At 45.1% G+C, this 13,426-nt stretch overlaps 1 protein-coding gene across 1 annotated transcript in view; it reads left to right on the top strand.

Moving 5' to 3' along the window:
- dpys (dihydropyrimidinase) overlaps positions 1 to 9,218 on the top strand; it is a 68,554-nt gene extending 59,336 nt beyond the window's left edge. The window contains exons 6-9 of the mRNA XM_067976426.1: positions 1,419 to 1,560; positions 2,766 to 2,908; positions 5,718 to 5,925; positions 9,152 to 9,218. Coding sequence (XP_067832527.1) covers positions 1,419 to 1,560; positions 2,766 to 2,908; positions 5,718 to 5,925; positions 9,152 to 9,211 — 553 coding nt within the window. The 3' untranslated portion in view covers positions 9,212 to 9,218. The remainder of the gene's footprint in view (positions 1 to 1,418; positions 1,561 to 2,765; positions 2,909 to 5,717; positions 5,926 to 9,151) is intronic.
- Positions 9,219 to 13,426: the final 4,208 nt, after the last annotated feature.

Below are 13,426 nucleotides of genomic sequence, written 5' to 3'. Positions count from 1 at the left end.
ATTCTGTGAGACCTGGCAGGTAACACCTGTCTGTCTGCACACTGATTGCCTTGGCAACGGGCAGTTGAAAAAACTGTCTGTACTCACCAAGCATTGTTCTGTGAATTATAAATGCGATTTCATTTCGAGGATCTCATTTCACATCGTTCACCTGACGAAGGGGGAAGCCTCCGAAAGCTTGTGAATTTAAAATAAAATTGCTGGACTATAACTTGGTGTTGTAAAATTGTTTACAATTGTCAACCCCAGTCCATCACCGGCATCTCCACATCAAATCAGGTACAGAAAGTGAAAGAAAGACTGGAATAAGAGACAGAGATAAAAGGGACAGAAAGAAAAAGTTTTAAAATAATATATAGTTCATATCCATCAGATAAGTACAGGAACTTCACACTGTTCAATGTATTTGAACGGGGAACCAGACGGTGAGGTGCTGTTTTCGTGCAACTTTTGGAGGAACAGCGCAACTCGGACAACAACTTTCGGATTTCCGCGTTTAACATATTTTACTCATTTATGCCCTTAGCAATGCTGGGCGCCAGGGACTATGTTGGGAGAATGGGGGCAGAATTTTAAAATTCAAAGGCCGATTTCAGCTATGCAGTAGATAGCAGTGATTGATTGCATTGTTCAAACAGGCCGAAGACATGCTTTTTTCCCCTGACTTGCCAGTTTGGTTTTCTGCTTCCAAGTCTGACGTCAAATGCTGCATTTCTCAAGGGTTCTGCCCACTTCCCACTGTGATGAGTTGTGCGAATACACAAAGCAGGACTGAGTCAGCGAGTGCACAGGAATAACATGTTTCCCTAGGTGTATGGTAACACATTTTGGAGCTGAAATACTTTGTCTGCAGCTCTACAGTACAGGAAATAACCACCTTATTTGCAGTTACAATTGAGCAGTGGCTTGTGCTTATAAATTGGGACGGATAAAAGACATTGTGGTGGCTACAGCCCTGGCCCATGTCATTCTGGAGTCGCCCACTAGGAAGAACATTATTTTGCCACTGATTGGTCATCTGATTTCTCCTCTTTCTCACCTCCCCCCCATTCTTACCTATGGGGATGGACCTATGTGGAATTCTTTACCACAGAAGGCTGTGGAGGCCAAGTCACTGAATATATTTAAGAAGGAGCTAGATAGATTTGTAGACATGAAAGGCATCAAGGGGTATGGGGAGAGAGCGGGAATATGGTATTGAGATAGAGGATCAGCCATGATCACATTGAATGGCGGAGCAGGCTCCAAGGGCCGAATGGCCTACTCCTGCTCCTATTTTCTATGTTTCTGTAACTCCTGTTTATGTAAAGAATGGATGTTTTGTGGATTGGGGTACCTTCTTCATCAGATATCCTCAGTAAAGCAGTGCTGTGCAGACCTGCTTAATTGTTTGTCAATTTGGTTCTCTTTCTTCATAGTGACGACCTTACTGTGACCGGAACAGACAACTGCACTTTCAACGGCTGCCAAAAAGCCTTGGGAAAAGATGATTTTACAAAGATTCCAAATGGAGTGAATGGTGTGGAGGACAGGATGTCCATCATATGGGAGAAAGGAGTGGTAAGTGTCACTTGAACATTGAGAGCCAATAATTCTGATGTGTAGTTATAGATCTTCAGGGTTGCTTTCCACTTGGGGGAGGAGGGGATTAGCATTAGAAGTAAATGTAGCAGCATCGAGGCAAGGATTCTGGTCAACCCAGTTCTGGTCTGCTACATCAACAGTTTAACGATTCCAAAATTTGTCAACTTAAATTCACTTAAATTTGGCATGCAGATCAATGCTGAAAAGAAAGGCCTGCACACTTTGCCAAGCTATTCTAGTCCAACCCTTCAATATGACCATGTAAGCGCCCACAATTGGTTTAGGTGTGATTTCCATGTCCCATTTCGAAGTGAGGACAATTAATTACATTGCACTTTTGCCCATCAATCTGTCTGATAATTATTAAAGCTGATTCTTTTCCATCCATTCATTTTAAAGGCAAAAAACAATCCTGTGATTTTCCAAGATGCATTCCGTGAGTGCAGGAATGCAGAATCACCCCATATATGTACTTGAGTAATGTAGCAGTGGAACAGGTAGAAAAGAAGCTATTTCCCAGGGGCTTAATGATAAGACCATGGAAGCACTTGTGGGGGGCGGCGGTGGTGGGGGGAGACTTTGCGAACACAGCTAACACTTTTGATCAGGTCTGTGGGTGGGAAGCGGTTCCCAGTCTTTACAAAGCGGCTGAACAGGCATCAGCACGCCGACAAATACTATTTTTGCTTGAAATATTTGACAAGTATTTGTTTAAAATGAATGTGCAGTCTGTTGTTTCGATTCAAAGTGATTTCTGCTGCATCTGGAGGCGGAAGCAGCAACATAATTTGGTCGTGTCTGACTGCCACCAGTGTGAATTTGCACTGAGTGCAAAAACCACCCTTTAAAAGTGCCTAGGTGGTTCACTGGACAGTCTGAAGACTTTCGTCAATGTTTCGAATAATTAATAGAAAGCAGACAGTCCCATCTTTGCTCTCATAAATGCACCGATCTCCATAGTCAGTGATCTCAGAGTGACCTCCAGCGATGCGTAATCAGTAGTATAACTCCAGTTTTCTGGCTGTGCATTGCACTCCAGATACTGTATAACTGCCTGTGATAACTTTCAATTACAAATGCTATTTTTAAACCCTGCATCGCAGCATTCAAATCTTGTGTTCTGTGTGTTTGTTAGGGGGTCTTGGGAGAAATGGCAACCTATTTGTACCTTTCTCTTTCAGCACAGTGGTAAAATGGATGAGAATAGGTTTGTGGCTGTGACCAGTACCAATGCAGCAAAGATCTTTAACCTTTATCCCAGGAAGGGAAAAATAGCCAAAGGCTCTGATGCTGATATTGTCGTCTGGGACCCAAGTGCTGTCAGGTAAGGTGACTGACTGGGGGTTAAATGCAGAGTTTTCCCTCTTTTTGCCAATTTCTTTCCTTCCTCTCCTTTCCTAAAGACATTGGGCTCGAAATTGATATGTGTCTCTCCTGTTTCTCTGGCGTGAAATTGCTCAAGGTATACAAATTTAGCAGTGGGACGTCCCATGCACAGGCACTGGTCCCACTGCTAAATTGGTGGGACCCATTTTTTAGGTGTCCCAAGTGAATGCCTAAAACAGGGACTAGGCACCTTGCATATGTTAAATAGAGCCCTAACGCCTGTTGAAGGACCCCTTGGAGAAATTATTTCCCAACAAGTACGACAGGCATCAGGCCTACCCTGCTCAGGAATCTTCAGCGGCACCCGCGGCCACCAACTAAAAGTAAGTATGGAAATATTCCTTAAAACCCTTTCCATGGAGCCAGGAGGAGTAGGAGCATTCCCCGACTCTACAGGCATTGTGATAGCCACCGCCCCCCCAAACCACCCCCCTTCCCCCAAGACTTATCTGAAGGCCGATGTCAGCAAGACAGACGTCTCTAAATCGGATTCTTCCATTGGGCGAGAAGCCTTTAGAGCCACGATCAGTGCCTGCAGCTCACCTCAAGTTTGCAGACGAGGGCCAACAACCAATTTCTATCGATCCTCGGCCTCTTGCTTTGGCATCGCCGGGTCTAACGGGCAGGGACAAGTTTTCACCCCATTGACCAGGCACCTGCAGTATCTTGACCAAGTTTATGTTTTAAACTTGGAATGCTATTCCACCATGGAGGTCATCACAGCCAATTTTCATCCACTGACAAAAAAACTGTAGATGCTCGAAATCTGAAACAAAAATATAAAATGCTGGAAACACTCGTCACGTCAGTTAGCATCTGTGGAGAGAATGGACAAGTTAATATTTCAGTTCTGTGCCCTTTGTCAGCACTGCGACAAATGGCCCATATCTGAGACCCTAACTTGTCCATTCTCTCTCCACAGATGCCGACTGACCTGCTGAGCGTTTCCAGCATTTTCTGGTTTTGTTCCATGCAGATATACTTTTGCAGGGTTGCTGGATAGAGATCAACAACAACTTGCATTTATAAAGTGCCTTTAACATAGACCAACATCCCAAGGCGCTGCACAGAGGCTTAATCAGACAAAAATGAATTCCAAGACAAAGAAGGAGATATTAGGAGGGGTGACTAATAGCTTGATCAGAGGGGTGGGCTTTGGAAGGGTCTTAAAGGAGGAATGTGTGTTGGAGAGGTTTAGGGAGGGAATTCCAGAGCCTAGAGCCTAGATGGCTGATAGCATGGCTGGCAATGAGGCTGTAAGAGGGAAGTTACAGAGATAGGGAGGGGCAAGGCTAATGTAGATCAGCAAGGACAGGAGTGATTGGTGAGCAGGAGTTAGTGCGGGATGGGATGTGGGCAGCAGAGCTTTGGATGTGCTGAAGTTTGTGGAGGGTGGAGAAAGGAAGGCAGATCCAAATCAAGCCTGGAGATGACAAAAGGCATGGATGAGGGCTTCAGTGGAAGATGGGCTGAGGTGGGCGATGTTACTGCATTGAAAATAAGCAGTCTTTGCAATGGAGAGAATTTGGAGTCAGAAGTTCAGGTTGGGGTCAAATAGGACACCAAGGTTACAAACAGTCTGCTTCACCCTGAGACAGTGGCTGGGGAGGGGAATGGAATTGGGTTCGGAGTTTGTGATGAAGACAATGACTCCAGTCTTTCCGGTGAACAACTGGAGGAAATTGCGGCTCATCTAAGACTATGTCGGACAACACTGTCGGTGGAGGGATCAAGACTAGGGGTGGAGGTAGAACTGGGTGTCGTCAGCCAATATCTGGAACATGGCCCCGATATTTCCGGCGAGGTGGGGAGGGAGCGGGAGCATGGAGCAGTGGGGGGAGACCCAGAAATCCCGGAGATGCGAAGGTCCTGCCGAATTTAACAGCAGGACTCCATTCTCATTTTTTTACTCCGTTTCCCACCTGCCAGCCAGCCAGATTGACAGGCGGGAAAGCCAGCGGTAGAAGGTCGCAGCCCTGGACCTTTGGGGACGGTCCCCGGCAACTGGGAAACATCGTGGGTTGGTGGGGGGAGGGGGGATCAGACCGGCAATCGGGAGGGAGGGTAGACCGGGAATCATCGCGGGTTTGGAGGGGGGGAGTCGGCTGATTGTGTCAGAGGATTTGCTTGAGGGGAAGGTGGGAAAGCTCTCCTGCTCCTCCTGACCCACAAGCAGTGCTGTAAAAAGCACTTACCTGCCGGATCAGGCCTCCCTTTAGTTGCCGGGTTTCCCGAACCCTGGGAGACCTGGCCAGCCAGCGTTAAATTTAAATCGCTACCAAAATATCAGGATCGGGGCCTCATTTAAATATTATAATTAAGGTCCCGCCTCTCCAGAGCGGTTGCTCAGATGTCCCCAAGCCCGTCGCGGTTAAATTGGAAGCAGACGCATTCATGGCGGGTTGGGGTCGGGTTACCCGATTTTATGTTTTTAACCCCAACCACCCGATCCTTTCCCGCCCGTCATGGGGGAGTTTAAGATTACCCCCCTATGTCTTCAGATGATAAGTGGCAGCATGTAGATGAGGACGACGAGGCCCAAGGAGAGATCGTTAGAAAACTCTGAAGGTAACGGTGTGAGGATGGGAAGAGAAGCCTTTGCTGGAGATACTCTGGTTACAGTTGGGTAGGTAAGAATTCAATCTAAAGCAACAGGCTATTGTTGATTCCTGTTTGTATTAGTGATGCGGTTTTAAACTCCTCTTCAGTTTACTATAGTTTTAATTTGCTCTTTCCATTTCAAACAGGACTATTTCAGCCAAAACACATCATCAGGTTGTTGACTTCAACATTTTTGAAGGCATGGTCTGCCATGGGGTCACTTTGGTTACCATTTCACGAGGTAAAGTGGTGTTTGAAGACGGAATTCTACATGTTGTGCCAGGGGAAGGGAAGTATATTCCACGAAAACCATTTGCAGAGTATGTCTTCCAGCGAATCAGACAGCGTGATAAGGTTAGTGATTGCTTTTAAAAAAAATTCTGGCACGGGAATCTCTGTCTCATCTATTAGCCTGGGACTGAGTCACTTCCCAGATGTGTCCGATTTTCCAGCTTGCCGTCAACATTTACATATTTTTCCCACCCAAGTCACCTTCAAGCTATCATTACTTCTGGTTGTTGTACTTCATCTTTTGCTTTGGGTTGTCGTAGCTCTTGCCCCCCTCATTGATGGCTCAAACTGCTTCAGATTGAAGTACAACTTTGGCTGTCTGATGGAAGTTAATTTAATTGCATGAAAACAATTATCTGTGGTGTGATGTGGCTCTGATTTTGATTCCCGGTCTGTGCTGAGCTAGCTGATCTCAGCCAGGGCACAATACAGTCACAACTGTTGGCCTCAATGTTTCTGGGCTAGGGGAGGGAGAAAAAGCAGACAGTGTTTCCACCCCCGATTACTGTCCAGCCTTGAATATGTGGGGATTGAGTTAGAATCATAGAAAGGTTACAGCACGGAAGGAGGCATTCGGCCCATCTAGTCCGTGCCAGTTGAGCTCAGCTGTGATGCTCCCACTCCTCCTTCTCCTTCTCCCTTCCACGCACAAGTAGCTTTTGATATTCACCGTCTTGCCTCATGCTTAAAGAATGGCCATTTGGATGAGGATCTGGAGGGCTGGGACATCTGTGAAACCTTTCCCCCGTTAAAGGTCATCACCTTCAGGAGAGGAAGGGAACAAAGGAAGACAAGACAATGGCACAGCATTGAGGTGGTAACATGCCAACTTGTGAATTGGCAAGATGTAGGTTTGCTGATCTTAGCTGTGCCTCAATGGGGGGAGGTGTGGAATAGACACTGGGTTCTTCCTATATAGGGGGAGTGTGGTGCAGATATCATGGAGGGAGGTGTAAAGCAGACACTGAGCGTTTCTCCTGTTGTGGGGGTTGGGGGGGTGGTGGTTGTGAAACAGACATCGAGTGCTGTCTCCACGAAGGGAAGTCTTGGGACGAGTCAATCTGGGTCACTGCCATTCACCTGCCAGAGGTTACAGACTGGCATTGGTAAAGCACCAGGAATAGGCCGCCTGCCGCCCGCTCACCGACTTGGCTGGGTTGGTAGGTGTGCCAGCAATTCCCAAAGAGGGAAAAAAGAGGAGAAAATAAAATAAATAACTCACTGCAGTTAAAAATTGAACTATTGAACCATTAGTCAGAAACCATTTTTCTCAGATAAACTCTGTCACTGATATTTTTTCAATCTTTCATAGAGCAGGTACTGTGATAGGTAAAAGGGTAGGAATTCTGACCAGTGAAGTTCATGTATGAAAGCTTAACAAGCTCATATTATACACCTGTATGTACCATTTTAATATGCAGGTAGTAACCGGTTTTAAACCTGGGAACACTAAATCGTAACTTGGTCCTGTGTAATGTGCACAAATAGCATCTGTAGTCCAAGACTGAATTTCCAGTTCTTGTTGCTTTGGGCCATCCAGACATTGGCAATTGCTTCAGTGAAATCTGATATTCTATTTACTCCACCTTAAATCTGAACAGTAGTTCAAGCCACTTGCAATGGCATAGAATTTACAGCACAAAACAGGCCATTCGGCCCAACTGGTCTGTGCCAGTGTTTATGCTCCACATAAGCCTACTCCCACCCTACTTTATATAACCCTATCTGCATATCCTTCTATTCCTTTCTCCCTCATGTACTTATCTAGCTTCCCCTTAAAAGCATCTATGCTATTTGCCTCAACTACCCCATGTGGTAGCAAGTTCCACATTCTTACCAATCCTTGTGTAAAGAAGTTTCTCCTGAATTCCCTATTGGATTTATTAGTGACTATCTTATATTTATGACCCCTAGTTTTGGACTCCCCCACAAGTGGAAACATCTTCTCTATGTTTACCCTATCAAATCCTTTCATAATTTTAAAGACCTCTATTAGGTCACCCCTCAGCCTCCTCTTTTCTAGAGAAAAGATCCCCAGCCTGTTCAGCCTTTCTTGATAGTTCTAACCTTTCAGTTCTGGGATCATCCTTGTAAATCTTTCTCGTACCTTCTCCTGTGCCTCTACATCCTTTTTGTAATATGGAGACCAGAACTGCGCACAGTACTCTAAGTGTGGTCTAAGCAAAGTCCGATACAAGTTTAACGTAACTTCTCTGCTTTTCAATTCCGTTCCTCTAGAAACGAACCCCAGTGCTTTGTTTGCAATTCAGGGAACCTGCTATTTATTGTTTCCCACCATGACACCTGCTGCCACCCAAAGGGAAAATAAATATACTAGCATAGCTGCTGTATGTGTGTATATCAAGGCAGTAACACACCTTAATGTTGAGATGACTTCTGAACACTGCCCAAGCTTTACTGTAGTGGTTTGTGATGTCATCCTTCCACCTTGATGTGTTTGTGTCTCACACTCCATCCTAAATGTTATCCTTTGTACATTAATTAGTAAGATTGAAGTCCACTGAGGAAAAAAATATTTTCTCTATGTTCCACGCTACCTTGGTGCTGGGTGAGCTCGTAGGTTCCTCCTTAACAGAACTGACGCACTATTCTCATTATCCTGCCACTTTCCAACAAGTAAAAGACAAGCACTGATTTGATGGTCAGACAGTAAATTAGGACTGAGCCTGACATGTTGCCATTTCACTTTTGGAATTCATTGGAAGTCACCTCTCCCTGTCAGCTGTAAACACCCTGTGTAGGTATGGATTGCACAGCCCAAAAATGTCCCTAATTTGACACTGAATTGGCCTCCCTTGCCCTCAGCTCCACCCTCCCCCTCCCCGCCCCCCCCCAAACTGACGACCGGGAACTCCCACGGGTCCTCGGCTGTGGCCTCCTGCAGCCGAACACCCGCTCCCACCTGCCGGCCAGGTAACGGATCTGGCCAGGTTCGGCCGGGAATCGGTGAACATTTATTCAAATGAGGCCAGGTCTTTAAGATTGGCCAGACCCCTTCGCCCCCGGGCACACTGCCTGCTTTGGGGCTTACACGCTCAGTACCCGACTCCCCCCCTTTTAAAATCGAGGCCTTGGAGACACTGCAAGGATGGCTAATGTAGGTGTTGGGAGTGCTTGATGTTACAAATCAGTAAGGAATATTTCACTCTCCTTCACCTTGATCAGCATAAAATTCCCCTCGTCTCTCAAATATAAAAGCATTTTAAAAAAAACAGTAAATGTACTCCCATAGACATTATACCATGTTAATCGGTATTTTTAAATACAGGTTTGTCAGCCCACGGCAGTACAGAGAGAGCCGTACCTAGAAAAAATAACATCCAACTGACACACCCCACCATGGTGGAAGAGACTTGCATCAGTCAACCCTTTCTGGTATGTATTATCTGTTTATAGAATGAAATTGTTACCATAGCAAGCCTTAAATGCTCCCACTGAGTGGATCACAAAGGACTCCTGTCATACTTATTGTATTGTGGATTGGCCCTTATCTCATTGGAACATCCGCCAGGGAGAATCAGTAGTTGGGAGGAGACCAAACTGTGTAAGAAAGTTGTTCAAATGCTTCATTCACAATGTGTGCTGCTACACAAGCTGTTCATCAAAAACCTCTAGATACCCACAAATATGGTGTGTCTGCACAACATATTTCCTATATTTTATTTGGTAAGGGTATCAAGGGTTATGGAACAAAGTCAGGTAAATGGAAGTGAGGTACAGATCAGCCATGATCTAATTGAATAGCGGAGCAGGCTTGAGGGCTGAATGGCCTACTCTTTTTTCCTCCTTTTTTTCCCCTTCAAATATGCTTCACTGTTCTCCTAAAGATGACGATTCATACTTGGGGATATGGTTCCACAGTCACCATCCTATCCTATTCATCATGTGTGAGTCCAAACAATTATGTTGGCTGGAGATCCAAACACAGGGGGCATCACAGCCAAGTCCAGTGATGTCCTTACCCAGCATCCATACTCATGCACTTCTAGCAGGGGTCACTGGATAACTATCAGAACCTGGAACCCTGGCTGATCTTTTTCTTCCCCCCCCCCCCCACGTCTAGCGCAGGGCAGTAAGGTCAATTGAAGTGCCTAAAATGCTGCCCCAAAGAAGACCATCTAACTAAGTACAGACAGGAATCGAACCTGGGACATTTCTGGTCTGTGTGGCTGAAGGCTACAATGTGCATTGCCTTACATAAGAACATAAGAAATTGGTGCAGGAGTAGACCATACCGCCTGTACTGCCATTCAATAAGATCATGGCTGATCTTCGACCTCAACTTCACTTTACCGCCCGATCCCCATATCCCTTGATTCCCTTAGAATGTAAAAATCTATCAATCTCAGTCTTGAATATACTCAATGACTGAGCATCCACAGCCCTGGGGTAGAGAATTCTGAAGATTCACAACCGCCTGAGTGAAGAAATTTCTCCTCAACTCAGTCCTAAATGGCTGACTGCTTATCCTGAGACTATGACCTCTAGTTCTAGACTTTCCAGCCAGGGGAAACACCCTCTCAACATCTACCCTGTCAAGCCTTCTCAGAATCTTATATGCTTCAATGAGATCACCTCTCTTCTTCTAAACTCCAGAGAGTATAGGCCCATTCTACTTAATCTCTCCTCAGAGGACAATCCTCTCATCCCAGGAATTAATTTAGTGAACCTCCATTGCACCGTCTCTAAGGCAAGTATATCCTTCCTTAGATAAGGAGACCAAAACTGTATGCAATACTCCAGGTGAGGCCTGTACAATTGCAGTATGACTTCCTTACTCTTGTATTCCAACCTCCTTGCAATAAGGCCAACATACCATTTGCCTTCCTAATTGCTTGCTGTACCTACATGTTAACTTTCTGTGTTTTGTGTACAAGGACGCCCAAATCCCTCTGGACACCAACATTTAATAGTTTCTCAACATTTAAAAAATATTCTGTTTTTCTATTCTTCCTAGCAAAGTGAATAACCTCACATTTTCCCACATTATATTCCATCTGCCACCCTCTCGCCCACTCACTTAACCTGTCTATACCCCTTTGCAGACTATTTGTGTCCTCCTCATAACTTACTTTCCCACCTAGCTTTGTATCACCAGCAAACTTGGATACATTACACTCAGTCTCTTCATCTAAGTCATTAATATAGATTGTAATTGCTGAGGCCCCAGCATTGATCCTTGCGGCACCCCACTGGTAACAGCCTACCAACCTGAAAATGACCCATTTATTCCTACTCTCTGTTTTCTGTCCATTAACCAATTCTCTATCCATGCTAATATATTACCCCCAATCCCATGAGCCCTTATCTTGTGTAACAGCCTTTTATGTGGTACCTTATCAAATGCCTTTTGAAAATCCAAATATACTACATCCACTGGTTCCCCTTTATCTACCCTGCTAGTTACATCCTCAAAAAGCTCTAATAGAGTTGTCAGACATGATTTCCCTTTCATAAAACCATGATGACTCTGCCTAATCATTATGATTCTCTAAGTGCCCTGTTACCATATCCTTAATAATGGATTGTAGCCTTTTCCTGATGACTGATGTCAGGCTAACTGGCCTGTAGTTCCCTGTTTTCTCTCTCCCTCCTTTCTTGAATAGCGGTGTTACATTTGCTACCTTCCAATCCACTGGGACCGTTCCAGAATCTAGGGAATTTTGGAAGATCACAACCAATGCATCCACTATCTCTGCAGCCACCTCTTTTAGAACCCTCGGATGTAGGCCATCAGGTCCAGGGGATTTGTTGGCTTTTAGTCCCATTAATTTCTCCAGTTCTTTTTCTTTACTAATATTAATTACTTTAAGTTCCTCACTCTCATTAGACCCTTGGTTCCCCACTGTTTCTTGTGTCTTCTACTGTGAAGACAGATACAAAATATTTGTTTAACATAGAAACATAGAAAATAGGAGCAAGAGTAGATCATTCGGCCCTTCGGGCCTGCTCCGCCATTCAAAATGATTATGGCTGATCATCTAACTCAGTACCCTGTTCCCGCTTTTTCCCCATATTCCTTGATCCCTTTAGCATTAAGAAATATATCTATCTCCTTCTTGAATACATCTAATGACTTGGCCTCCACTGGCTTCTGTGGTAGAGAATTCCACAGGTTTACCACCCTCTGATTGAAGAAATTTCTCCTCATCTCGGTTCTAAATGGCGTACCCCGTATCTTGAGACTGTGACCCCTGGTTCTGGACTCCCCTGCCATCTGGAACATCCTGCATCTAATCTGTCTAGTCATGTTAGGATTTTATATGTTTCGATGAGATCACCTCTCATTCTTCTAAACTCTAGTGAATATAGGCCTAGTCGATCCAATTTCTCCTCATACGTCAGTCCTGCCATCCCAGGAATCAGTCTGGTAAACCTTTGTTGCACTCCCTCCATGGCAAGGACAAGGAGACCAAAACAGATTGTAAGAGCTTCTACAAGTATGTAAAAAGGAAGAGAGTAGCAAAAGTAAACGTGGATCCCTTAGAGGCTGCGACAGGAGAAATTATAATGGGGAATAAGGAAATGACAGAGGCGTTTTTCCGGGCAGCAGGCAGTGACTAGTGGGGTACCGCAGGGATCAGTGCCTCGGATAAGGAGACCAAAACTGCACACAATACTCCAGATGTGGTCTCACCAAGGCCCTGTTTAACTGCAGTAAGACATCCCTGCTCCTGTACTCAAATCCTCTTGCAATGAAATCCAACTAGAACTTGGGGGCATAATCTTAGAATAAGGGGCTGGTCTTTCAAAACTGAGATGAGGAGAAACTTCTTCACTCAGAGGGTAGTAGGTCTGTGGAATTTTCTGCCCCAGGAAGCTGTGGAAGCTACATCATTGAATAAATTTAAAACAGAAATAGACAGTTTCCTAGAAGTAAAGGGAATTAGGGGTTACGGGGAGCGGGCAGGAAATTGGACATGAATTTAGATTTGAGGTTAGGATCAGATCAGCCATGATCTTATTGAATGGCGGAGCAGGCTCGAAGGGCCGATTGGCCTACTCCTGCTCCTATTTCTTATGTTCTTATAACATACCATTCGCCTTCCTAACTGCTTGCTGCACCTGAATGCCCGCTTTCAGCGACTGGTGTACAAGGACACCCAGGTCTCTTGCACCTCCCCTTTTCCCAATCTATCACCATTCAGATAATAATCTGTCTTTCTGTTTTTACAACCAATGTGGATAACCTCACATTTATCCACGTTATACTGCATCTGCCATGTTCTTGCCCACTCACCCAACTTGCCTAAATCACATTGGAGCCTATTTGCATCCTCCTCACAGCTCACATTCCACCCCAGCTTTGTGTCATCTGCAAACTTGGAAATGTTACATTTAGTTCCCTCATCCAAATCATTGATATATATTGTGAATAGCTGGGGCCCAAGCACTGATCCCTGCGGTACCCCACTAGTCACTGCCTGCCACCCGGAAAAACGCCTCTGTCATTTCCTTATTCCCCATTATAATTTCTCCTGTCGCAGCCTCTAGGGGATCCACGTTTACTTTTGCTACTCCCTTCCTTTTTACATACTTGTAG

The sequence above is a fragment of the Heptranchias perlo genome, chromosome 3, assembly GCF_035084215.1.
Source record: "Heptranchias perlo isolate sHepPer1 chromosome 3, sHepPer1.hap1, whole genome shotgun sequence".
NCBI lineage: Eukaryota > Metazoa > Chordata > Chondrichthyes > Hexanchiformes > Hexanchidae > Heptranchias > Heptranchias perlo.
The sequence above is the reverse complement of the archived record's forward strand: the minus strand, read 5'-3'. Positions and strand labels throughout refer to the sequence as shown.